The following is a 10,300-nucleotide window of genomic DNA, read 5'->3' as shown; positions in this document are numbered from 1 at the left end:
ATAGTAGACGACATGGACTTTCCTCCGCCTGCGCATCCCGGACCTGCCGAGGATCAGCTACTAGTGTTGCAGGGCGACCATAGGTCCTCATTTGTATGGGAGGGACAACTATCGATGCAGCTTCTCCGCCCCAGGAGGCCACTATTCATATGTATGCGTCATGGTACCGCCGTCACACCCGACTGATTATCGGGAACCCCATTCATGTACTTGGCGAGCGCTATAGACCATACGCCGGGAGACACGAGGCACTGTATATTTTTTGGCTTATTAATATCGTATAATTGTGATATAGAGTTATTTAATTAATATTTTAAATATTTCACAGGCCATTGGCCATCATCACCTCTACCAGTTGGGACAGGAGATGCAACAGCATACCGACATCCCTGCAGTCGTTGACTATGGCCGGCGGGTGGCACAGTTGGCTCGTCGGACCCTGTTTCAGGCGAGGGATGCCGCGAGGTTGGACCACGAGGCTCAGTATGTGGCGCCAGAGGACTACCATCGGGGTAGGGGTGTCCCACGAGGCAGGGGTAGGTCACGAGGGAGGGGTGCCCTACGGGGTCGCGAGGGACGGCGATGAGGTGGTCCCCAACAAGGGGGAGTTGAGGCACCTGTCGACCCACATGTTGAGGGACATGATGAGGACTTTGAAGTTTTGGCGCTTGGAGATGATCAACCGGGTTATATACCTCGGGAAGATGAGCCTTCCAGCAGCATGCCTTCGTACAACCTTCAGCTATCTCTGCCAACATCGCAGGTCACCCCGTCAGGAGCATTGTCGATCACGGGTACATTCGACGGGGATGTATACCAGTACTTTGCATGCCCATCTACCGCAGCTGAGGATCGGCCCACCCGGGACGTGGATGGCGGGCGCATGTTGAGTTATGCCTCATCCCCGGCGGTTGATGCGGATCTACCACAGACGCAGGTATGTTTGTATTACTTTAAAATTTCAATTTGTTTTCTTTTCCTTAATGAGCTGCCATTAATTAATTTTTAAGGTTTTTATGAAGGCTTTGTCCCAGCCCATCTTTGAGGCCACTACATGCTTTGACGAGGACACCACGGATGCATATATTCAGGAAGCCGACGAGACCACGGTGGGTATATATTTTTTGACTTAACACGTACAATACAAATATACTTTGTCACCTGCTAAGTTTAGTACTTGTTTTGTAGGTTGTTGACGACCCGACGGCCTATTCTTCTGATCATGCCAGCTGTTGTGTTGATGATGCTGCACATCCTCACATAAAGAGGCGGCTTGATGTTGATGATCCAGATAGTGTACCCGGGCGACAGGGGATGCGACTCAGGCCAGCAGCAGCACTGAAGCACACAGGCTGCAGGACTCACTGATTTACTTAGGTTTTTAGTTTGTGTAAATAGTGCATTATGTAAATAATGATAACAATTATCTTTTAACAACAATTTTATTTTAATTGCGTTTGAACAACAGTTTTACTTAAACAGTACACAAGAAACACAAACATTGCAAACATAACACAAAAACAAACAGTAGAACTAAAACCATCACTGCACAAAGGATAACTAAAACCAACTTTTTTCACATGGTTTTCATCTTTTTCAGAACGACAAGACAACTCCATAAAACGCAGTACTATACCACGCTTTATGTATTAAATTTTTCTGCAATAAACCAGCTTTTTTCACATGGTTTTCATCTTTTTCAGAACGACAAGACAACTCCATAAAACGCAGTACTATACCACGCTTTATGTATTAAATTTTTCGCCTATAAATAACAGCATCATTGCAGCTATTTTGTGTGCTCAAAAATTAGTAAAAGCAAATATTTCATTAAAAGTAAGGTTTTTTTTTATTAAAAGCAAATATTTCATTAAATGGCTCAACCTCTTCGTCCACCAAAGTGCAACTGTGGAAAAGAATGCTCGATGCAAAATTGTTGGGACGGTGGTGAAAAGAATCTCTAAGAGTTTCATCATCCTCGATGTTAAACTCAGAATAATAAGCAAACCCATGCGGAGTCACTGAATACAAAAATCTACCGGTTATTTTAAGGTTAACCGAACGCCACCTCTCATTCATTTTTTTACGTAACAACGATACCAATTTATCGTACTCCATAGTAAGCGGCAATTTAACATGACATTGTGGAGGTGAGCTATACCTCACAAAGTTATTCTCCAATACAACCTCACCCCCCAATATAGTGAAACCCTTATTTTTGCCACTTCGGACATTGTAAAAAAATGATTGATAAGAAGAAGAGAGAAGTATGAACGTAAGTTTGAAGATTGAATGAATTTTCATAAAATTGAAACGCCTTTAAATAAGGCAAGTCCGAATGTAAAACGCAGTACAATACTACGTTTTATGTATTGAATTATTGTTATGTCAGTTCATTATTGGTGGGCCAAAAACCAGAGTAAAACGCAGTATAATACTGCGAACAGCTTTATAAAATGCAGTATTATACTGCGAATTACAAAAAAATAAAATAAAAAAAAAGTAAAACGCAGTATGGTACTGCGTTTTACTTTAACGGACTAATTTTCGTTAACATAGTTTGCAGTATAGTACTGCGTTTTACTCATTTATGTAATTTTTTTAAGCAGTATAAAAGTGATTTTTGTCCCAAAAAAAAAAAAACATCAAACGCGTTTTGGACTCCTAGAAATATATAGTCACTAATAACGTACGTCGTTTACTTTGGCCATTCGCCGGTTCCTTCCAAATTCAACAATATACAATATGACCGCCCAAACTAATGAACGAGAATTGACAAATTAGGAAACAAAACGGTGAAACATCAAATTACGAAACTTGAAAAACTGAAAAATTGATTCAATCATCTTCGATCAAATTCAAAAAACTTCACAATTTCACTAATCACTGACGAGCTTTGTTCAAAATCATGTCGCCTTCGATATTGACGCCAACACACAAATATGCGGCCGGAGCTTTATTCGGGCTGAGCCTTCACCAGGCCCAGATTCACCAAACTTGTCCATTGGGCTTTCCGCCCGACGATTCTTTATCGGAGGAACGTAGTAGCAATGGCAGCAGTAGCGATTCCGTCTCCGACGACCCTCACCTTTGGGTCCACGAATCTTCCGCTCTCCTTCGGCCCATTTTCAAGTTACTCATTCCTTCTGCTTGCTAATTTTTTTTAATCATTTCATTTCAATGTTTATTTGCCAGATAATAAATATGAAAATTTGATATGGATTTAAGTTAGAGTTTAAATTTTATTACTAATGGCGTAAAAATTATTTACAGAATCAGGTCACTTAATAGGTACTTGAAGGTAACTCTATTTAATAGCATTGATTGATAACCTAGAGTAAATGATAAGTAACTTGATATAACAAGTTAAATTATTGTAGTATAATGAACTTTTTACACTATCACTGCAATTTAACATGTTATAATAGTTACTTATCATTTATGCTAGGTTACTGTGCAATGCTAGTTATCTTCAATGACTTGATCGATTGATGTTATATAACGGTTTTTGACTGGATAGAGAATTTAAAGGTTAATTGTGACTAATTTATAATTTTATTGGTGGAAGAAATATTGAGAAGTTAGTTCCATAAAGAAAATAACATATAAAAAGGCAGCTTGGAGCACTAAGCTTCCGCTATGCACAGGTCTGGGAAGGGTTGGATCATATTGGATCTAATGTACGCAGTCTTACCTTGCATTTTTAGAAGAGACTGTTTGCTTGAATTTTTGACCACTTATGTTGCTCGGACTCTCCGAAAATGTTGCCGGGTGCGTGTCGGATCCTCCAAAAATAATGTATTTTTGGAGGATCCAACACGGGTGCGACATCATTTTGGAGAGTCCGCGCAACATAGGTGACCACCTGGCTTCAGAGCGGCAAATTTTATTGTTGCGCCAAGGCTCCTCTCAAAGTTTAAAGTTTGAATAGCATAATTATATTTAGTTTTTGAATGGTGTAAAAAATTTGGGGCGTCTTAAAAAGGAAAAAGTATCATATAAAATTGGGGCAAAATGAGTATTTACTGCTGACTAACTAATGAAAGCATACCATACTTTGAATATGAAGCGTTTGCTATATTCTTGGGGTTAATTTCTGCCACCTGCTCTTTTTTCGAAAATTTTAAGCCAGCAATCGACCACTAATGCTAGTGCACAATGTCTTATTTGTAAATTACTAATTTGGGCTGCGTGTTGAATTTATTGTGAATAGATTTCTAGAGATTGACGAAAAGGCATGGTCAGGACTAGAGGAAACTGCTGCGTCTACACCACCAAAGCATCATGTTGGAGCGGTTAGTTTTCTTGTCTCTTCAAGTTGTAGAAGAGTACTACAGTTATGTTCATGTCCAGGACAAGTTTCTACATTTATTAGAAAATGGCATTAAATTAAGGTCTGCTGTAGTTTTTAGAGAGAGATCTGTTAATTACCACTGTTGCTTATTCAAATGGAAAGGGAACCACATTGCTTTTTTATATCAGCAGCTGATACTAATTAGGTAGTTAAAGTTATTATCTTTATTGTTACTTTCTTGACGACATGATTACTGATATTACATCAGTTTCTAAGGTTACTGTCTGAAGAAAGTAGTGATGATTCTTCAGAAGCAGCAGACATGGAACTTGCTTTGGCAAATGGGGTAGATGCTATGGTGTCAAGCATGGAGAGAACTTCTGATAATGAGTCTGAGAAGGAGAAGAGGCGTGAATATAAGCATGAATGTCGGGAGAAGTTATCGATTGCTGATGTGAAGTCCACATCTGACGTGGAAAAAACGAATGTTAAAAATTACCAAGAGAAAAGCCAGAAACCATCTAGCATTGCTGGTGCTCATTTGGAGGCTGTTAGTGGCTCCGATGAAAAACCTGTCGAAGAGGTATCAATGCTTGGGTACTCTAGGAAAGTGACCATTCTCTATGAGCTTCTTTCAGCTTGTCTCGCACAAGTACCTGAAGATGGTAAGCAATCTACTCGAAGAAGGAATGGTTATGATGCTCGACATCGTGTGGCTTTACGGTTGCTAACGACTTGGCTTAATGTCAAATGGATCAAAATGGTACATTCATTTAAATGATGCATAAATTTCCATTATGTGCTTCGTTTCTTTCTGTGCTATCTCTTCTAAAGTGACTGATATATTAATTGCATATCCTATTAGGAACATGCTAGATTTATAGCAGAAAGAATCTTTCTAGACTTTTTGTATATCACTCTGCAATAATGAAGTTGTTTGAATGCCTGCTCTCCTGAGGAAGAGATGTGGAGAGCATTCCATTAGCTGCCCAAATGTGGAGAGCTCTAAGCAGTAATATGAGCTTGAGAAATTAAAATCATCATCAAATTATACTCCTTAATTATTTATTTCTGATTATATCAAATAAACAACAAATTTTAGAGGAAAGTTAAAATGTGAATGCTACATCATAAAATAAGTGAATGAATAAATCTTGAATTCCTTTTGTAAACAAAAGAAAATCCTTTTAGACACTTTCTTATATTTTTAAAATTAGTATTACAAACTTTATTATAAGAAATTAGAGATAGCAGGTAAGAGATGGATAATGATCAAGTTATTACAATAAAGGGCACATTTGTGTAATTTTTATGTGCTCTAATGCATGTATTTGCATGTATTTTTAATACGAATCCAGAAGTTCTTATTTCATTATGCCATAGAATTCTTGAGGATCTTCTACTACCTTGATATGGCTATAAAAATAATTCCAAAATGGCGATGAGGTCCTTCTTTTAGCAAGATACTACAGACATAACATTTTATGTAAGTGCGATAATTCGATGGGGGGAATGTGCATGGCTGGTTATATGTTTTTGTTTTCCTTTAAAAGGACGAGAGTCTGAATCTTATTGTGCTTTTGGTTCTTTACTTTGATGTCAACAATTTTTTTGAAGAGAATGTAGATGCATTAGTTTAAAATACTTTCTTCTGATTTTAACAAGCAGTTCTTCTTCATTAAAATTAGGGTAGCACCTATTTCATATGAGAGAACACGTTGAAGTGGTGTAGAATTTACGTTTGTCCCAAGTTGCTATTTATTTTAGGCATGAACATCCATATACTTCACAGATATCAAAAGAATTTATGTGCTGCAGGAAGCCATTGAGACCATGGTTGCTTGTTCAGCGATGGCTTTGCTGAAAGAGGAAGAATCGAAGGAGGAAAGCCAATCTCCTGATAGTTCATGGGCTAAGTGGAAACGAGGAGGTATTATAGGTGCTGCTGCATTGACTGGTGGAACTTTAATGGCAATTACTGGTGGTATGACATTGCAGTTTTACTTAATTTTTAGCAGCTCCAGTTATAATCTAACGAACCTCCAAGGAAACAGAATTCTCTGTTCTTTCAGTTTGTTTGATTCATAGAGAGGTTCTACTATGTTCAATGAACAACTGTCTTAGAGAACAAAATTTGTTTTATTATCAATCAGGTTTGGCTGCTCCAGCAATAGCTGCTGGCTTTGGTGCTTTAGCCCCTACCTTGGGGACTCTTATTCCTGTGATTGGAGCAAGTGGGTTCGCTGCTGTTGCTACTGCTGCAGGAAGTGTTGCGGGATCTGTTGCAGTTGCGGCATCATTTGGAGGTTAACACATGTTTTGCAGGATATGTGTGTGTGTATAAGTTTTTAACATTCTTTGGTTGAATCTCCTTTTTATGGCATGATAATGGAGACAGATAATGCAAGGCTAACCCATAAAATTGAGACTGGCGTTGGAGTGTGAACATCTTTAAGTGGATTCTACGGTTATTTAATGTTGTACTGATACTTTTGATTACCCAGCTGCTGGAGCTGGACTTACAGGAACTAAAATGGCCAGGAGAATTGGAGATGTCGATGAATTTGAGTTCAAGGCTATAGGGGAAAACCACAACCAGGGGGTAAGTCAATGAGCTCTCTTTTTTCATACTTGATATTGTCTTCTTAGCATGTATTGTTCCACTGGGTATGTAGGCGTGCTGTTTTATTGTTTCTTTCTATCCTTTCATCTTTATTCTCATAATTACCACGAATTATATTTTCACTTATGGACCATAAATGCTCCTTGTTATTTGTTCTTACTCTGCATATCATCCTCTCAGCGTCTGGCAGTTCAGATCTTGATCTCGGGTCTTGTTTTTGAGGAGGAAGATTTTTTAAGACCTTGGGAAGGTCAATATGATAATTCTGAGAGGTAAAACGTCATTCTTTATTTTTTTTTTCTCAGTTTATTTTTGTATTGGTGAAATACTACCAAGTTAACAATGAACTTTATTTAACATTTCTTACCTGTGTTTATAAGAACAACCCAATCATTTCCCATATCTTTAGTACAAGGAGTATAATGCGAAAAGAATAAATTGTCTTTACATTTCACAATTTTGTCAGGTATATATTGCAGTGGGAATCTAAGAATCTTATTGCTGTAAGCACTGCGATTCAGGACTGGCTGACGTCAAGTAAATAATTTTATACTTTACTTTCAGGTGATGTAATACACTGACCATATACAATTGTATTATTAGTGTGTGATATAGACAACATGACTAAATTACAGGAATTGCATTGGAGTTGATGAAGCAAGGCGCTATGATGACTGTACTACACACTCTTTTAACAGCATTGGCTTGGCCTGCAGCTTTACTTACTATTACTGATTTTATAGACAGCACATGGTCAATTGCTGTGGACAGGTTTCTGTTTATCTGCTTATTTTTCATTGCACGTTCTTTTCTGTTGTGGGATGTGGATCAGGAAGGAGGAAGTTTTGGAGTTGTTTTCCTTTCATTTTCTCTGCAATCATAAGGTTCATCTGTAATAAGGGAAGGTGGTAAATTAATTGTAAGGATGAGAAAATCCAAAGAAAGAATCCAAACTGTTTTCCCGTATTTGCATTTTAAGTTTTGTATCACTAGCATTTCTAGTCTCTCCTTTCTTTCCCTTCTCCAATGGTGCTGATTATGCTCCAGAATCCTATTGCTTAAATCATCGAGCAGTTATACTAAACCATTTTGTGTCGAAAGCGGAGTATCATATTTCTTTGATTGGAAAAAAAAACTCTGAATTTGCATTTGCAGATCTGATAAAGCAGGAGTACTCCTGGCAGAAGTGTTGAAAAAAGGATTACAAGGGCACAGGTATACAAGCTTTAAATATAATTTGGAGAAAATTCCAATTGATTGTCCTGAAAGTTTGGGTTTACGTGTAAGACAATTCCATTATTGGTTGTCCATGAATGTTTCAGGCCTGTGACACTTGTAGGATTTTCACTAGGGGCAAGAGTTATTTTTAAATGTCTCCAGATTCTGGCTGAGACTGAAAATAATTGTAAGTGTTCGTTTTTATTTTACTTTTTAGATTGATCATTTGCTTTCTTAGACAACAACTAATTCGAGCTGAGATGTAGTAATTTGATTTACCGATTGTTGAGTTGCTTCCTGTGATCCTGAAGTACTTTCTAAATTTTGGCAGCTGGACTAGTGGAAAGGGTTGTTCTTCTTGGGGCACCCATTGCAATTAAAGATATGAACTGGGAAGCAGCTAGAAAGGTTTTCATTGTCGTGCTTTTCTTGATTTTAACTACTTTTAATTAATAAATCTTGGGCCTCCCCCTTCCCTCCCATCTTTTTCTTTATATTTTCTTTCCTTACTAGTGTCTCTGAGCCGAGGGTCTCCCGGAAACAGCCTCTCTATCCCTTCGGGGTAGGGGTAAGGTCTACGTACATTCTACCCTTCCCAAACTTCACTAGTGGGATTCTACTGAGTGGTTGTTGTTGTTGTTTTGTTTCCTTACTAGTATAGGGCTTCAACCTCATTACATGCGAAGCTCTCTGTTCTTGTTTTGCAGGTGGTAGCTGGTAGATTTGTGAATGCTTACTCTACAAACGATTGGATGCTTGGAGTTGCCTTTCGTGCCAGGTATGCATTATCCGCTAGCATAGTACTGATGTTGAAAATGTTAACTGCTGCAGCTGCAACATATTTCACCTGTCTACACGAAACCCCGTATCTGCTTTCAATGTATTTGACGGTTTCAGGGATTCCCCTATATCTGCTTTCATGTTTGATGTGTCGTTTTCGCTTCTCTTTATTGTGACTTCTGTAATTTCTTCTACAGTCTCCTTACTCAAGGCTTGGCTGGTATTCAACCAGTTGAGGTTCCTGGTGTTGAAAATGTAAGTTTTTATGTTCCCAATTTCTGTTTTCTATATTCCAGTTGTCTCCATTTAGTTGAAGTACAATTTCTTTGGTGCCTCATTGCTTTTAACAGGTTGATGTAACTGAATTCATCGAGGGCCATTCGTCGTATCTATGGGCTACCCAGGAGATCTTAGAACTACTTGAACTGGATACGTATTTTCCGGTTTTTGGTCAGCGTAGTCCTCGTTTGTTTGCACTTAATCGAGCTCTGAATTTTAATCATTCAGATCTCAGATATTAAGTGCGTTTGTTTTTAAAGTCTGAATCTTAATTAAGATCTATAATAAAAATTTAATTTCATTAAGATGTTATCATCCACATTCATTATTAATTGTCACCAATACCTATCATTATCAACTATCATCATGCCACCTACTACCACCATACTCAATCATAGCCGCCATTATTTACAACCACCACCCACCATCCCTACTACCCTACCATCATCATTCTTAACCACAACCACAAACTCATCCACCTCAACTACGACAACTAACCACCCTATCACCATCAACAACCATAGCCGGGACCGCCCACCATTATAAACTACCACCACCTTCCTCAATCACAGCCACAACCGCCACCACCATCCACCATTATTAATTATAACCACTAGGGGTGTACATGGACCAGGTTGGTTCGGTTTTTATCAAAACCAAACCAAATCAAACTAACTATATCGGTTTGGATTGGTTCGGTTTTGTCAGGTTTTTCGGGTTTTTTTGTTACATGAATATTATTTCAATCTTACCTTGTTAAAATTATAGATAAAGCTTTGATAAGTGAATATATGTTTAGTAAATATGGAAAAAAATTGACAAACATATGATCTATTAAAATATTCTAATGGGTACTTTTTTTAGTAATACATAATAGTTATTTTCGTAGTCGATTAACAATAATTTTTTGTTAATTTACGCTCTCAAGGTTAATACATGAGAGGATCCCAAATATTTCTATATTTTCTAAAGAAAATTCACTATAAAGTCTTAAAAATATAAATAAAATTTATATATTTATATGTCGGTTTGGTTCGGGTTTTTTACTCAATACCAAACCAAATCAAACTAAACCTAGTCGGGTTTTTTAATCAGTTTGGTTTGGT

General features: G+C 37.8%; 1 protein-coding gene across 3 annotated transcripts; it reads left to right on the top strand.

The window, feature by feature from the left end:
* Window positions 1-2,714: 2,714 nt before the first annotated feature.
* On the top strand, window positions 2,715-9,501 carry LOC104210045 (uncharacterized). Of its 3 annotated transcripts, none has more exons than XM_009758843.2 (15): window positions 2,715-3,132; window positions 4,214-4,295; window positions 4,563-5,057; window positions 6,113-6,278; window positions 6,448-6,600; window positions 6,799-6,896; window positions 7,098-7,189; window positions 7,384-7,454; window positions 7,553-7,688; window positions 8,073-8,132; window positions 8,240-8,322; window positions 8,467-8,543; window positions 8,843-8,913; window positions 9,113-9,170; window positions 9,266-9,501. In XM_009758843.2, exons 1-15 carry the CDS (start codon window positions 2,909-2,911, stop codon window positions 9,434-9,436), a joined length of 2,037 nt encoding a protein of 678 aa, XP_009757145.1. In that variant the 5' UTR covers window positions 2,715-2,908; the 3' UTR covers window positions 9,437-9,501. The 3 variants fall into 3 exon arrangements, with proteins under 3 accessions (XP_009757145.1, XP_009757146.1, XP_009757147.1); XM_009758844.2 differs by having other exon boundaries at window positions 3,005-3,132; window positions 4,606-5,057; XM_009758845.2 differs by having other exon boundaries at window positions 3,070-3,132; window positions 4,571-5,057.
* The last annotated feature ends 799 nt before the right edge of the window (window positions 9,502-10,300 follow it).

The sequence above is a fragment of the Nicotiana sylvestris genome, chromosome 9 (assembly GCF_000393655.2).
Source record: "Nicotiana sylvestris chromosome 9, ASM39365v2, whole genome shotgun sequence".
NCBI lineage: Eukaryota > Viridiplantae > Streptophyta > Magnoliopsida > Solanales > Solanaceae > Nicotiana > Nicotiana sylvestris.
Note: the sequence above shows the minus strand (reverse complement) of the source record. Positions and strands in the feature narration are given on the sequence as shown.